The 17,102-nt window shown below is 36.3% G+C and overlaps 2 protein-coding genes across 2 annotated transcripts; both read right to left on the bottom strand.

Annotated features, from left to right (window-relative positions):
* Positions 1 to 99: 99 nt before the first annotated feature.
* Positions 100 to 2,516, bottom strand: LOC137718400 (uncharacterized). Its single transcript, XM_068457940.2, has 5 exons — positions 2,077 to 2,516; positions 1,893 to 1,967; positions 1,079 to 1,218; positions 779 to 916; positions 100 to 465 (listed from the first exon to the last, which is right to left on the bottom strand). The coding sequence occupies exons 1-5, from the start codon at positions 2,318 to 2,320 to the stop codon at positions 256 to 258; spliced, it is 807 nt and encodes a 268-aa protein (XP_068314041.2). The 5' UTR covers positions 2,321 to 2,516; the 3' UTR covers positions 100 to 255.
* Positions 2,517 to 8,843: 6,327 nt separating this feature from the next.
* On the bottom strand, positions 8,844 to 12,298 carry LOC137718489 (transcription factor TGA7). Its single transcript, XM_068458052.2, has 9 exons — positions 12,011 to 12,298; positions 11,330 to 11,491; positions 11,155 to 11,226; positions 10,919 to 10,978; positions 10,746 to 10,823; positions 10,565 to 10,628; positions 10,137 to 10,408; positions 9,812 to 10,039; positions 8,844 to 9,311 (listed from the first exon to the last, which is right to left on the bottom strand). Exons 1-9 carry the CDS (start codon positions 12,047 to 12,049, stop codon positions 9,159 to 9,161), a joined length of 1,128 nt encoding a protein of 375 aa, XP_068314153.2. The 5' UTR covers positions 12,050 to 12,298; the 3' UTR covers positions 8,844 to 9,158.
* Positions 12,299 to 17,102: the final 4,804 nt, after the last annotated feature.

Genomic DNA, 17,102 nt, shown 5'->3' with positions numbered 1-17,102 from the left:
AATGGTTTGTTGGATCAGATCTGAACTAGCCATTGGCACTGTATGCAGAAACCTGTTGAGAAACTTTGAAGGCGCACGAGAACGGCTGCACTAATATAATTACAGGGTAATTTCTCGTTAATTTCTATAAATTTCTTCGACGAAAGATATATACAGATTGATTTTCTCTCGTACAATAGACCGATGGACGGATTTGTCTTGAGTGGCGATTACAAAGTGCATTCTGTAATACAAAGCCAAAGAGGAAGTCTTGCTCTACCGTTTTTCTTCGTCCTCTGTGTCGAGCTCAAGTCCCTCAGCGGCTAAAAGCTGACCGATGAGCTTTTTCTTGTCTTCCTCTGCTTTCCTTCGCATTAGGTCCCTTTTCTTTAAGACTAGCGTGTGTCGCTTGAGGGTACTGGAGAAATACTCTGCCGAGGCCTTTTTTTCTCTTGCTAGGATTCTCTTCTCTTCATCTGGATCAACCTGGATGCCGAATACATCGACCCTAGGAAATCAGTTACAGAGAAATGCAGCCGAAACAAAGACACGATAGCTTTATCCGAATTTCTAACAATAAGATCATAGAGAGGAGCACGAGATTCTGAATAGTGTTTGATCGGTAATGATAAGAGACAAATAGAATATATGATTGCCGTTTATGATTTTTTGCATCCTGCAGAAGCCTGGGCTTGTGGTATTTATCAAACAGGTAGAATGAAGAACTTCCATTTTTATTTCTGAACTACAGAAACTATGTTTAACAGCTGATTCGTGTACTAAGAGAATGATTCTATACCTTGGAACGAGAAAGTCGACGTGCGCGAATATTCATCTCACGCTGTTGTTGCTCTTGCCAAGCTGCTATTGCCATATCACCTCGTTGATCAAAAGCTTTTCGCTTTTTAATTAGCCATTCCATCCATGCTTGAGATGCCTGATACAATTGTGCACACAAAGAAATCGTTAAAAAACAACTAAAATACGAGCCGGTCTGATTAATGCAACTCGTGAATCTATTCTACATTTTCCTATATCTATCCTAAAAAGAATAAGCAAGAAAGTACAAAGCAACTTATATGCAAACTTCAAATCTTACTTTCATTGGGTTGAGTCGGTTATCCCTATCATATTGGCCCCTCTTCTCGTCATCCATGAGCAATTCATAAGCAGCTTGAATCTTAATAAATCTAGCTTCAGCTGTTTCCCCCTCCTCTAGAGTCCCTCTACCATCGTAAACTTGAAAAAGGAAAGAAAACTAGATCAACTCCAATTTTCAACTTTCAAGCAAAAACCAATACACAAAAGAAGACGGCACAAAATATTGTAAAGAGCACATTTACTGACGATCTAACTTTTAAAGGTAGAAACCAATACGTGCAGCAACCTAATACGCAATGAAAGGCGAAAAGCAACATCTGATATCAGTTTAAAAAACATGACATGAAAATTAGGCCACCTTGAATTGGATTCGAGGTATATTGAGGGAAGAGATAGAGGGCAACTTCGAAATTTTGTCCAAGTTGAATGAATTACATAGATTTGTCAGAAAACTTATCCCTCCTTCAGCTTAGACAAAATTTGGAAGTCGGCCTTCGTTTCTTACTCTAGCTAGTCATCCAATTCCAATTCTACACACCAAACGTGGCTGCAAGGAATAAAAACAACTCCCAATGCCATAGGGCCCTTTTGCACGATAGCTCTGTTGCACACAAAGTGCAAAAGGTTTCTTCAAGTTGAAACTAACAAAGCTTTTACAAAAGGGTTTCTGCGTCTCGCCATATTAAAGCAATATTTGTTTACACATATTACTTGTGATAGCAGTCACCACTACCAAAGTAGCAATTCACAATTTCACAGACATGAAATCGAAAACTTGGAAAAGCATTTGGAAACAAGACAAGGGAACAAACCATCCGGATGATAAAACTTGGCCAGCCGTCTGTAAGCAATCTTTATCTCGTCATCGTCAGCGTCCCTCTCTAATTCTGCGTTTCAAAAAACAAAAAAAATTCAAAAACCAAAAAGTCAGAAACAGTGAAAACGTTGCAAATTCCAGAATTTACAAAACCAAAGATCAGAGATTAATTCAATTACCAAGAGTTTCGTAGGGAGATTTCGGGTGGTCCCAACTGGAAGCCCGAACCACGGTCCGTCTCTGATTGACCCGGAACCACGACCCGCCCCAATTTAATCTCGCGAAATCGGACACCGGCGGAAAGCGAGGGCTGCAATTAGGATTTCGAAACGAAACCCTAGAACTGAAGCGAGCTTGGTGTCTGCAATACACGAAGGAGGTTAAGACCGTGTGGGGCCTACACATGGTTCTCAAATTGCTCATTTTTTTGGTTCCTGTTCAGGTACTTCTCAGGCTGTCGGATCGGGGCTCCGAACGAATTGGAAAGAATTGGATCCAACAAAATTGGAAATGGAAATTAGGGTTTTGAATTTGGGGGTGAGAAGGTTTAGAGGCGTGAAGGAAGTGCAAAGGTTCTGATAATGAATATTTTTCAGAATCTGACTGAATCTGGGTTTCTTTGTTTTATTTGTAATTTTGGCTTTTTATATTTTCGCCTTTTATTTATTTTTTTTCCCGGGAAATTTTCGTGGACAGAGGCTTCCTGCAGCATGACAGTTAGGATCTTGGACTTACCCGCCAAAAGAGAGAATATAAATGAAGGGTAATGCTAGGCAGGTCAAAATTTTAAATTAAATAATTTAGTTGAAGATGATTAGATTATTACTTATATGTTGATTAACGTATTTTTCTTCTGTTGATAACACATCATTTGGTTTGCAAAATTGGTTTAAAATTTTGATCTCTCTAGCATTACTTATAAGTAAAAGACGTTTATCAATGTTTAAGTAATAAATTAATCATTCACTTCCCGTCCTTTAGTTTTCAAAATGTTGTCTATAAATTTAGTCTTCCTAGCATTACCCTATATAAAAACAGTACCCCAAACTATGGTATTTTACAACTTATCTTTTATTTTTATTTTTTATGCATGAGTTAGTCATTTAGTTCAAATTCATCATAAACGAGAATCAAATTCAAAACCTCACTTATAAGTGAAGATAAAGAATGTCAATAAGTCGTAATACTAAGTAATTTGATAATTGTTATTAAATTGTTAACCAAAAATGCACATTTAGTTATACATACATATATATATATATATATATATATATATATTTTGTCCTAGTTGTATGCCTTATTGTGTTGGTATCTTTTTTAGCGTAACACAAAATAACGTTATATATATAGCATCGTCAGCTAAGTTTTTCTCCTCATCTTACATGACTTTTGATGTTCAGAGTTCAATTTTTAAGATCAATAGGGGAACTTTCAATCTCATAGCTGGACTTAAATGTGTGTTTTGAATTGGTAATACTCGGGCACTAAACTTGTTCATATTTACACTTGTGAACTACATGTATCAATGGAGACTAGGTGGCAGCTGACTATGTCAGTTCACGGACAGGGCCGGCGCTGAGGGGGTGCAAGTGGTGCTACCGCATAGGGCCCCCATCTCGGAAGGGCCCTGATTTTTCAATTTTGCATGCATATACGTATATATAGTAGTAAGTGTAGAATATTACAAACTTGAGTCTTAGCGCAAGTGGAATTATTGCTTCTTTACATCATCCTAGAGAGTCAGAGTTCGAATTTTCATGTTATTATGTGGAATTTTTATATTATTTTGTGGAAGCTTATGCATTTAATAAAAATATAAACTGAAAAAATGATGGAGATAAGTTTCGAACCATTCCACCTTTTCACTTGTTGATTTGTTAAATTTGTTTGTACTATTAGAATTTATAGAAGCTCAATTGAAAACTAAAATTATTATTTTGAACAAAAAAATAAAAAAAATTAAATTCTTAGTACTTTTTAGGGTCTCCAATTCATTTTCACACAGGGCTTCTGAAATCTTAGGGCGGGTGATGTTCACGGGGGCAAGCAGTCCAACGAGAATACAGGGGCTGTGGCCGGTGGAAGTCTTCCCTCCGTGCAAGCAATTGGTAACTAGCATAAGTATATGGGTAGCTTGAAAGCATGGATCTCATGTTTAAACCAAAAAAAAAAAAAAAAAGCATGGTTCTTATGAAGCCACTAATGCCTCAAAACAAATAACATAAATATTTGGTCTTTTCAAAACCTGAATTTCATAAGTAAATTTTAGTGATATATCACGCAACATATATTTATTTTTCCCATCACACTTTGTGTGATAAATGTAATTGCATAATATTTAGTTGATGGGTGCATATTTATATTTTGATCGATCATTGTAAAAAATAAACTCTAAACTCTATAAACTTTGAGGTATGGGAGAAAACTAAAAATTAACTACACATTCAAGAATTAGTTGATTCTGTTAATAATGCAGAACAAATGAACTATAACAGTTGCAAAAAATTTAAGAACTAGAGGATGATGGAGCGAAATAGAGAGAAAGCTTAGAAAAGTATTATGTTTGTATTGAATGTATAAGACTTGAGAGAATTACAGAGAATGCCAGCTTATACAGATGCAATGCCTTAGTTTACAAGCTAATAGCTATCCTAACTGCCTAAACCAATTGCAGCACCACATTACAATTAACTATGCTGAGTTGGCAACTGTTGCAGCACCATATTACAACCAACTGTGCTAAGTTGGCATTTAGTCAATGATAGTCAATAGATTCACCATATAGCTTACATGAAGACAAACATGTTAACTATAAAGATCACTCGTGCCCAAATTTTTATAACGAAAGTATGCTTCATATAGGATGACACTTGCCTATATGGATCAGTGGATCGGTCGCTGTAATCATCAAGAAAATATCACTTGTGCCCAATTTTTTTTAACGAAAACATACTTCAAATAGGATGACACTTGCCCAAATGGATTGGTGGATCGCTTGTACTTGGAGTTGTATAGGATATGTTTTAATGTTCTTAATAAGGGCTGTTGATTTCTATATAACATTTGCTCCTAGTATCCTTAACTAGTTCTATCATTGGATGTGAAATGTAGTTTTGGTCGGAAATCAAATTTACAAAACAAAGTGTTCTCTCTTATTACTCTTAATCTGGGAATTCTTAGAACTCAACAGATATTTTTAGTGTTTATCTTGCCTTGTTCCGACTAAACGGAGCTTGGTAATTCATGGTTCTTTATTGTCCATTTTCTTTGTCCGAGTAGCGCTGCATCAAGACATGAACATAGTAAGTGCATATGTAACGACCTGTCCCCAAATATTACGTTTTTTTTTTACAATTTTAAAACGTGAATTTACAAAAATGCCCTTAGATGGGAAATCATTGACTTTTATTGATCCCTCGTATCGTGAGACATTTAACCCAATTTGTTAGTGTCTCCTTATAGTACTCATCGCTACGAACTCGTGGGCGCAAGCGGAATCGAATTTGAAGCTAGAACGAAGATTTTACGGAATCCAGGACAATATGGGCATTTTGGTAATTTTACGTCCCGCGAGATATTTTCCCGTTTCGTCTTTTTTTGCTTTGTTTGGAGTGCCAAAGGGGCCCACCCTTGTTGTTTTGTATCCTGGCCCACACTCTCTCTTGTTCTTTCCCTTTCTTTTTCTCTTCCCCGTGAGTGAACTCTTTCTCTTCTTCCTGTCCACTCTCGAACCCTCTCCCTCATCTCTCTTTCTCATCTCTCCCCTTCTCAATGAACCACCCTCCCTGAGGGCACAACTCAAATAAACAACAAACAACAACAACGACAGCGCCATCTCCATCCCCACGAACCTAGGATCAATGAAGGAACCCCTCCCCCAAGTTTCTCTCTTTCCCTGCACTGTGTATAGTCACTGTGCAATCCTTCTTCGATGAGTTCTTGCCGCCTCTTGCTAAGGTAAACCCTCTAGAACCTTTTAGATCATGCTTTATTGTTAGATTAGGTTAGTTTTAGGTGTTGACCACACGTGGGCGCAGGGAAAACCTAATGGTCGTTTGACCAATTTCCAGTCATTTTTTCGGTCAGCTCCGACCTCCGTCCAGTTTCAAAAGGGTATATATCTCTTCCTTATATTTCTAATTCTACATAGGATCCAGAATTACTCAATTTGGCATTGTATCGAGCTCGGAAATGGCTTAAGAAGTTAGATGAAAATCTGGAAAATTTCCAAAAATCGGGGAAGGCGAGTACAGTGTACTCGTGGGCGCGTGGTGCTGCAGTGCCCATCGACTTTTCTGGCCAAATTTCCGACGACTCAACTCGGTGCGTGGCTGTGTGTGCGATGACGCGTGGCCTCTCGAGCCGCCGCTTCGTGACGGCGGGTGCGGCGGCGCATGGGGGAACCCGAGGTCCCTCCTTAGGTTTTTAGACGTCCCAAATTCGAATCTTACTTCCGTTTTCCCAAATTTAATCATTTTAGTAGGGTTTTACTAATTGGTCCCTTTATGTGCTTAGGTGCGTTTGTTAGTGGCGATCCCGTCCTTTCTAGTTTGCACGGCTCTTCGACGATAGAGTATTTGTGAGTGGACCCTTTCTTAAATTACTTGATTTTTATTAAATGCTAGGCTTGCATTCATGAAAAGTATGATTTCATGATTTTACATTTTATGCATTCACAAAAAGTATGATTTCATGATTTTACATTTTATGCATTATTTATGATTTATGGAATTATGTTTTACGAAATATTATGAATTATTGGATTTATGAATATGAAATATTACAGATTTACGATTATGATTTATTATGGTTTACGAATCGATGCTTTGAGCTTTTGAGCTCCAATGATATGGAAAGATTATAATTTATGTTTTTGGTGCTTATCTAGTGGGTGATCATACAACACATACACACAACCTGAGTATGTATATGTCTATGGCCATAGGACATAGTCGAGGAGCAGTGGGATATTATTACATACTCCCAGCTTCACTGACGAAAACCATTGTTGGACAGCTTCATTAGCCACGGCTAGTGTTGGTGTGTTATGTTATATTTCTTCTCTGGCTTAACCCAGAGTCGTACAGCTTCACCTTCGGGTGATGGGACCTACCCTATTTTTTCACTGGCATAACCCACTGTCGTACAACTTCACCTTCGGGTGATGGTTATGCCTTCGGGCGACTATGGTACCCCTAGTTGAGTACATCATTGATTTGATTTACGAGATTCTGCCTTCGGGCGCTTCGTTATCACTTTTAGAGATGATTTTATCGTACGAACGTTCTATAGCATGTAGAGTTTTTAGAAAAAACCTATTATATAATATTATATGTATTTTCAAAATAGGGGGATAGTATGTTCAGAAAAAAAAAAAAAAAAAAAAAAAAAACGGTTTTCTTATTGTTATTATTATTATTATAAACTTTGATTCACTCACTTTTTTGTTGGCGTACGATCTTGGCGTTAGGACATTTCCGCATAGGTATCTTCGAGTCTTCTCAGTGTAGGACCCATTTTTTTGTTCGTACCATTTTATATTAATTCTTTCACAGTATTCTTGATTAGTTGTATGCTCTGAACACGTTTCCACATTTGTTTATTTCTTTATATACACATATTTTATTTACCTTCATTTACCAATATCCCTTGCATACAGGTTAATATGGCTTCGTCACCTTTGGGTATCAGCAAGTACGTGCCCATCCTAGTATTTGGAGATATTAGGATAGGGACGTGTCAACGTAGCTTTTCGAATTTGCAATACCGATTGTCAAGAGGCAAGAGCAACAATTATTTGTTGCAAAAGGATATGGAAGACTTCTCCAGAAAGTGTCCATGGATGTCACTCCACCGGAAAACTGCAAGATCGTAACTGCATATTAGTCCTTCGATAGTTGCACGAATACATGTCACAAGACTCTAGGAATGAGTTTATCATAGTAGTCTTTCCACCACTAGATGAAGCAATAAAACCACTATTGGATATATGTTAATAATCTGTGATAAAATTATATATGCTAATAAATAATAAATGCAAATAGGAAATTAACAGAGTATGAACAATGAAATAATATTGAACATAAATATTGAAGTTCGAGGCTTGCGTACAACAATGTCCTTGAAACAGAAATTTCGTCCCTACTCAGTGCTTGTAGTTCTACAGACGTTTGCTTCACCAGGATTCAACGATCAAGTCAGAATTCCAGCACCTAAAAACTTGACGTCTGGTGAATTTCTATGTAGTTCTCTCAGTAAGGATGTTTTGGATTATAGAAGAAGAATTATATTTTCTATATTCTAAATGTCATGCAGATGGATGTATATATCATAAGATTATGCCTGTTCGCAAAAGGTATGAGGAAGGGGGTGCATCTGTTGGGAGACATCTTCTCAGAGGGGTGTTTTCTTTCCGCGTTTTTTCACACGTTGGTAAAAAATCATTAATTAATTAAATTCGAAAAATAATTAATTAATGTAATTATTAGAGCCCGAGCCCAAGGCCCATCTTTTGATAATTAATTATATATTAATTACCAATTAATTAGTACACCCCAAAGCCCAATCTCAATAGTAAGCCCAATTTTAGTCTCCAATACCTATTACTCCAATCACTTTCTATAAGGGATAAAACCTTATAAAGTGAATAAACCTTTTGGGAATTGCCAATGTGAGACAAAGAAATTTCTACTCAAAATTTCCAACAACCACTAGTATGGTATAGTCCGGTTTAATTTGGTATGGTCGGTACTTGGTTTTTCAGTTCAATTAGTACAGTCGAGTTCAACTTTTCATGATAATATTATACACTTTTGATCATGACTACGCATTCAGGTTGTACGCACTAATTGTGTTTGCTTCTCTTCTCATGCAAAAGAGAAAATTGTTGCCCGCAGGTTTCAGCTAAGTTTTCCTCGTAATATTGCATGACTTACACTTGTGGATATAATGTTCAGAATCATCAAGCATATACAGAAATAATTCCAAATTATACATCAATTCCGGCTACAATCAAATAACTCGAAAAACCTTAATACTGCAGCCAACAACAGATAAGCGTTTTGGCGAGCAAATGATTCCTACCCTTGAGAAACTAGTATATGCTACATGCATTGGACATAACTTGAAACCTATATGTTTTGAATTGGTAACCCTCATCATCAAGCTTCTACATATTTACACCTGCTGAAACAGGGAGATATAAGTTCATAATATAATGGAAAAAGAATACATATAACTACGGAGAATACATTGCAGCTGACTATGTTGGTTCACGGGGACGAGCAGTCCAAAGAGAACTGAGGGCACGTAGCCGGTGAAAGTACTCCCCCATTGCAAGCAAGGCTTGCGCTGCTTGGTATGTTGTGAGGATTCGAGACATTTGCTGCAGTGTTTGCTGCCGAAGGTGATCTGCCTGCCATGGACAAGAGAAACATACAATATACCTCATCAAAGGGAGTGAATTGTCGCAAGGAATTTCTTGCATTATTGCTTATTAACAATTTCTCACCCCATTGAAGTTTGAATTCGTTATAAGAACGTGAAGTTATATGACAGAATTTAGTTAAATTTTGATGAGTCCTTTTTTTAGGGAAAATGTACACAAATGGAACCAATTCACCAATTCGAGTTACAGATTTTTTTATCAAAATTAGAACTGAAGGGACACTAAACAGACACTCAAGGGCACTAAACATTTGTTTATGTACGGCTTATTGTTTGTTTTAGTGCTACTCGGTTCAATTTTCGATTAACAGTCAGTAACCATTATATTTTTACATATTACCCAATTTCTTAGACCCTTTGGAGAATAATCAAGAAATACAATTAGTATTGGATCAATGCAATTTTATTAAATACCCTGCAATTATGAGTCTAATTGTAAAAAATTATGATTGGAATCTGATGAATCACCTGGCTGACAAAGTTCTCTAGTGCTTCCAACTTCTCAAGTGCAGAAGCCATCTGAGATCCGAAACTTTCTCCACTCATTTGATCAGCTGCTATGCTGAGTGCCAATGTCTGCTGCAGTTTGTCCATACCCTGCGAGAGAGCATCCTCCGCTTGCTGAGACGATAGCCGCAGGTTACAGAAATCCAAAAGTTGTTGATCAGTCAATGGCTGAAGCTGCGGCAACACAATCTGAATAAACGAAACAATAAGCAGCATGTTATGCACTTAAATGAAAAAAATATTGCACTATAACTCATCAGAAATGATGTGAACTAAGTTAAGTTACGTTTAGCAGCTCTGAGGGGCGAAATCCTCCAATCCAATGAAAATAGCGTTCAACTGATGTTCGCCATATGCCAGACAGTAAGTAAAAGACATCAGCCGTTGCTGCATCTGCCTTCATTCGGAAAAGATTGGCGTAATGGTTCAAGGCACCCTTCACGAGTTTCAGCAGTTCTATGTCCGTTACATGATCTTGCAGTGCATTTCTGAGTTCAACATTCTGTCTGTATTGTTCTTCAACCCAGTGTCCATATTCCATCTCAAATGTAGTGATCCCTGCAAGATCCACAACTGGATTAACAAAATGGCACTATAAACACAATAATCTACGAAAAACACTTAAACACTTAAAAATTTCTCGAAAACAAATACGTCGTTAGGTCATTGTGGGAAATATTTTTGCGACAATTTAAGGAGTCTAGAATCACAAACCTGAATTCAAAGCTCCATTGTATCCCATATGACTAGTACCTAATGCATTGCCTGCATAGGCACCCTGCAAATCAGGCAGTCACGGGTTCATCCGATGAATACCAATTTGATTCTGCCTAATATGGAAACAAATGTATCTGGTAACATGAACAAAGATGAAGAATGGTGATTTTCAACTCACCTGTTTTCTAGCTTTGTCAAGTTCCTGCTCCAGCTGTGCTAGTTTTAAGCGGCTTGTTTCGAGTTGTTGAACATAAGCCTGTGGTAGTACAAGATGAAATCATTCAAATAACTTCATAGGATGTAGCAAGAAATGCACCAATAAATAAGGACTTGTATGTGATTGATATTCACTTTTTTTCGCATACGACTCTTACGTGCAGCTTCACGATTTTGTTCTAACCGTCTCCGTACCTGTGAATATGTGCACTTCAGAATCAATTTACACGAAAATGAGAACAAAAAAAACCAAAATTGCATTGATGACAGTATGGTCTTTTTTATTGATAAGATATATGAATGAATAACAAAAATGACACAGATTGCTAGTTAAGAAACAAGGAAAGTGGGGGAGAGCATAGCTATATCACCTTATCAGCCGATCTGTTCGGTTCATGATCATTGCCAGAAGGCATCATGGATTCATGAGAAACAAATCCAAACTAGAGGAAGAAAATCAGGAAATTAATTGAAGCTCAATCAGAAGAAATAAATTGAACTAACATTGAAGAAAAAGGGACCAAGAGATTCATTTATGTTCTTCACCTTGGTTTCGATCCCAGAATCCACTTCTATAATTGAGGAAGCAGCTGTGTTAGAGCCGTGATCACCTCTCAAGGTTTCTTTCCACACATCAACCTGGCGGAACGGCTCGTATATCCCCATTTGTCTTGAGGTGGCAAACTGAGTTGATGGATAGCTCATACTCTAGCAACAAATTCAACAAACAAACAAGTAAACGAATAGATTTCATAATCACTGCTGCAAACTCACAGCTTCATGAATAAGACCAATAAATATGTCCCGTAAATATGTGCAGATAGAATCCGTTACAAACTTTTAATCAAAAAAAGAACCGATGAGACACCGAACAGACAAAAGTGCTAGAAAATGGCCCGAAAATTCAGAAATTGAAAACACAAGGTAATAAGTAATATCCAAACAAATTATAACTTGACATGGTTCTAACTACAGCATCAGAAAGTTGAATTTTTGGGAACCTTCTTAGAAGGGAAAGGATTTGCATGGTGAAACAGAAGCCTTAAACCAGGAAAAAAAAAACATTGAAAACCAAAGAAGAAGCATGAAAACATGAAAAACTTGCACTTTAAATGATTAGACGAAATGGATAACGATCAATAAAAACTTAGGGAGGGAAGTGATAATCTGTGCAGTAATATTATAGTAATATATGTACTTGCAAGGGAAAAAAATGACTTTAATTACCTCTTGTAACATGCCTACTCCAGCAAAAGTGGAAGCCATGAAAATAAACTATCTTTCTCTCTCACCAAACGTAAAGTAGCTTGAAACTTCAGAGCTCTGAGTCATTCAATCAGACCGAACAAATTAATGTGGGAATTAATGGAGGAAGATGGTGAATAGGGTTTTCTGGGTTGGGTTGGGGAGGACCCTGGTAGTTCAACGTTCCCAAAGATCATTTGGGGAGACCCAAATTTGTGGGAATCATTTGTCATAAAATTCCGCAGATGATTTTTAAGCAAAATTTTGCAGGAACCCATACGCCCCCACCGTAAAATATAAATTCTTTCCTCAGAGCGCTACAGTAAACTGTTAACGTCTCTACGTCCCCACTAACATCTTTTTCATTACTTTGTATCTTTCTTTTCTTTTGCTTTTGCCGAAAAAACAAACAAAAGAAAAAAATGAGCTAAAAAGAGAAGAAATAATTGTGTGCTTCAAGAAATTTTTATCGGTGCAAGCAGGTAGTTTATCATGAACATGATGAGAGGAAACGATAAGATTGATATGTTGCACTTCTATAGTATATTAATAAAATTTGAGTTTATATATTATAATTTGAACAAAATAGTAACGTCACATAATCGCATTTTAAGTACACTGAAAACTTACTTATTGTGTACTACACATACACAATGTAAGTTGGTTAATGTTGTGTAATGTACCTCCCCCATATATAACTAGTGTTTTATTAGAACACGATTTTGTAGTTTGGCTCACTTGATGGACGTCAAAGTGAGCAACCAATGAGTAACACGTAATCTAATGGCTCACTTCGATTGTATTGAATCCAATGATAAGATGATCAATACTCATAAGGGTTTTTTAGGTTCATTAGAAAGAGATTTTTTTTTCAAATAGTCGGTTACTTATAATACAAGTAAAGTACATAATGGTTTTGCTAATTTAAGGAACATAGAAGTAAGTGACTTTTAGCAACACGTAATTTAATTAATGGCTCACTACCTCTGTATTTGGTATCCTACTTGAAATGTTTTTAAATTCAATGGCTAAAATGATCATATACTATTTTTTGGTTATTAAAGTTGTAAACTAAAATAGAAAGGAACGAAGTTACCCGAAAAATGTAGAAGCCTTGAGTGGTGAATGATTCTTGGGATGAGTCGAGGACTAAGCCGCTCTCTTTAAGACGTTTCGCGGCTCTGCCCAAAGTGTGCAAGCAGTTCACAAACACCACGTCGTCCCCAGGATAAAACAACCCAAAATCTTCTTCTTCTGATAAGATTCTTCTTTGTACACCGGAAGAACCTTCGAACTCACACCTTTTCGAAATGTTGCTTTTTAAATCAATTTATGTAAAACTTTTTTTCCTTCTTTTTCACCTCTACTATGCGCATCACTTATATATTTATATATATTATATATGTAAAGAGACGTTTTTGGACTAATATTTATACATACATACATATATATATATATATATATATATATTATAAATAAAGAGACGTTGAGGGGGTAATTGGGGTTGCAAAACCGTAGCAAATCAAAACGGACAAATCATAAAAGCCACAACGGGACAAAATCAAAACATAAGTAAATTCAAACTGAAAAAGAAAACGAAACGGTTCGATTGCATGTTTCATATTTAGGGGAGATAACTCCTTAGGCCAAAATTAATTGACTTTTAATATTGATAATAAAACAAAACATAAATATATTTAAATGAAAACATAACTGCTCTAACAATCCCCCACTTGTTTTTATTTAAAATATATATCAAGCAACATATCATAAAGCTATGCATAAGTAAATGTGTTTCTCAACTTGAACCTGTACATAGTGTTAGCGATCCAAATTATACTAGAGTAACTTATAGTTTTGAACTCTATCTCTGACAACAGCACACACATAACTTTATTAAGGTGAAGTTTAAAAAGCCAGCACATTACGGTCATGTTCTTGTATCCCAGTATAGTGAACGCTCTAGAAACTCACCCAAGATTTCATAGGAAGTGGCCTCACTTCCACATTCACATAGGTAAGACTATCAAGGATATTCATGTAGCTAGATATCCCACTCAACATAGAGTATAGACCTTACTAAGAGAAAAAAAAAATCTCAACCTAAAAACGCTTCAGGATGTCATGCTTCTTAGGGATGAACATGGAATAATATTTCAAATTAAAATTAACAAGACTTCACTCATATCACTTGTGACTTGTTATTACCCTTTGAACCTATTTCTTGGGATCTCCAGTCTATACGTTGGGTTTCTATTACAAATGACTCAATTTTATATGGGCTTTAGTCCCATCCCTTTCGAGGTTTTCCAAGCCTTTTCTCGCGCTAGTCCTTTCGTCAGAGGATCAGCCAAGTTTTCCTCTGATCGTATATGATCCACTCTTATAGCTCCATTAGAGAGATAATCTCTTACAGTGCTATGCTTATGACGTATTTGTTGCATTTTCCCATTATAATAACGGTTTTGCACTTTAGCTATTGCCTCTATGCTATCACAATGGATCAAAATTGTTGGAATCAGTTTCTCCCATAAAGGGGTATCTGACAGTAGGTTCATAAATTTTAGAAGAATTAGAACCCCCACTATTTCGAAGATTAAAAGGAAATTTATTCTCATAAAAATCAGCATCAAGTGACTCAATTATGACATGTTTCTTCAAATCATAAAATCTATATGCTTTGCTATTACATGCATAGCCAATAAAAACACATTCATATGCTCTACTAGCCAATTTTGATCTTTTTGGATCAGGTTTACAAACATAAGCTAAACAACCCCAAGTTCTGAAATACAACACATTTGGTTTCTTATTTTCAGAAGGAGAAATATTCTTTTTTGAGTTAGGAATTCTATTTAACACATAACATACAGTCAATACAATTTCATGGTAGATTGATACCGTCTTAAAATTGTTGTAAACTGAAATAGAAAGGAAAGAAGTTACCCGAAAAATGTAGAAGCCTTGAGTGGTGAATGATTCTTGGGATGAGTCACGGACTAAGTCGCTCTCTTTAAAACGTTTCACGGCTCTGCCCAAAGTGTGCAAGCAGTTTACAAACACTACGTCGTCCCTAGGATAAAACAGCCTAGAATCTTCTTCTTCTTCTGATAAGATTCTTCCTTGCACACCGGAAGAACCTTCGAACTCACACCTTTTCGAAATGTTGCTTTTTAAATCAATATATGTAAAACTTTTTTTTCCTTCTTTTTCAGCTCTACTATGCGCATCACTTATATATTTATATATATTATATATGTAAAGAGACGTTTTTGGACTAATATTTATACATACATACATACATACATATATATATATATATATATATATTATAAATAAAGAGACGTTGAGAGGGTAATTGGGGTTGCAAAACCGTAGCAAATCAAAACGGACAAATCATAAAATCCACAATGGGACAAAATCAAAACATAAGTAAATTCAAATCGAAAAAGAAAACAAAACAGCTCGATTGCATGTTTCATATTTAGGAGAGATAACTCCTTAGGCCAAAATTAATTGACTTTTAATATTGGTAATAAAAAAAAAACATAAATATATTTGAATGAAAACATAACTGCTCTAACAGAAACGAGCACTAGTATATAAAGTTAAACCATAATTAGTGAACCGTCATGCAATACACTTTTCACATGACATAATACAGGTAGATTTTGTACATCATATACATATCAATAATTATATCATATGGTGTATTGAATTTACTCTTACATTTTGGGATGAATGACAAATATGCAATAGGGGTAAGAAAACAATGATTATAATAGGTTTAGGGGAAAGGATGCTAGGGTTCTCTGAGGACTTGTGGAGGCACCAACGGTGCATAGGGTCAAGTATCCTGGTACGAATTCGGCTATGGCCCCTGTTTCCTACTCTAATTTGCATTTTAGTTAAAGTAGATAGGCTAATTAATGGGTTGAAAGTTAATTGGAGAACAGATAATTGTTGGTATTTAGTTTAGTTTCACAATTTAGCTAATTGCTTTAGTGTAAATGCTTTGTTCAATGATAAGTGTTGGTGGGCTGAAGGTATTTATGCAATTTACAATCCAAATTGCAGCTTTGTGTCTAATTGAGTTGTAGTTAGGATTTTTCATCTAGCTAATTATCAATGGTGGGTTTTGGGGAGTGGAGCCCAGAGGAAAATCATTAGGGTTGTAACCAATTACTGGAGGTTGAAGAGCTCCCATGTGTTTCTTACTTCCAGTTTAAAACTGGGATTTTGGGCATGCAACGATTTGGGTGCCAAAGAAGAATTCGAGTTAGCTGCGATTCAATTAAATAGTGCCTCAAAAAACCGTGGTTACAAGTTTCTAGAGATTAATTTCTCAACCCCTTGCAAATATATGCGGTTTGTAGCTTATCTAATGTTTAATAATTTTGGGGAACATGAGATAGAAGCCTATGTGAGAGTTCATGTGATATGCGGGCTATCTGGGGAACAAGTAAAGATGCAGGGCGCTGAAGTAGTGAAGATCTTTGGGAGTGAAGATGAAGGTTTGATGCAGGAACCTGACATTGTGAAAATAAGATTCAATTATCATTGGATGCTTAAGGTAATGGTGGGGATTCTGGTACATGACCAGGGGGTAAGCTCTATGAATTGTAGCTCATCTGGGATTATAAATTCTATCCCTAATCTTTTTACTTTTAGACAAAATGATGATAGATGGATAGTTATCTCTAGTATTAATTTTATTGACTCTATGTTTGGTGATGATGAGTTCTTTGTCATGCCATGTGACAATAATCTTGTTTGTGATTATAAAAGTGTTAATTTTGATTTCTTTGATGTTATGAATGATCTTGCTTTATACCTAGTTGTAGATACGTCAAATGTGAAAAGTGAGGAGGCTAAAACTAGGGAGAACACTAGAAATACGGTTTCTGCTTTTCTTAAAGTAGAGGTTGGCTCTGTGAGTGCAAGGCCCAAAATAGGAATGATGAGTCCAAAGAAAAGAGTCTGTGAGGAGGATGTTGTTAGAGCTGGGCCTAGTGGTGGTGACCCTCATGCCACTGTTAGGATGTTGAGTCCGAGAAAGAGAATCCGAGAGGAA

Source organism: Pyrus communis, chromosome 8 (genome assembly GCF_041283825.1).
Source record: "Pyrus communis isolate YQ-2024b chromosome 8, ASM4128382v1, whole genome shotgun sequence".
NCBI lineage: Eukaryota > Viridiplantae > Streptophyta > Magnoliopsida > Rosales > Rosaceae > Pyrus > Pyrus communis.
This window is presented reverse-complemented; position numbering and strand designations above follow the sequence as displayed.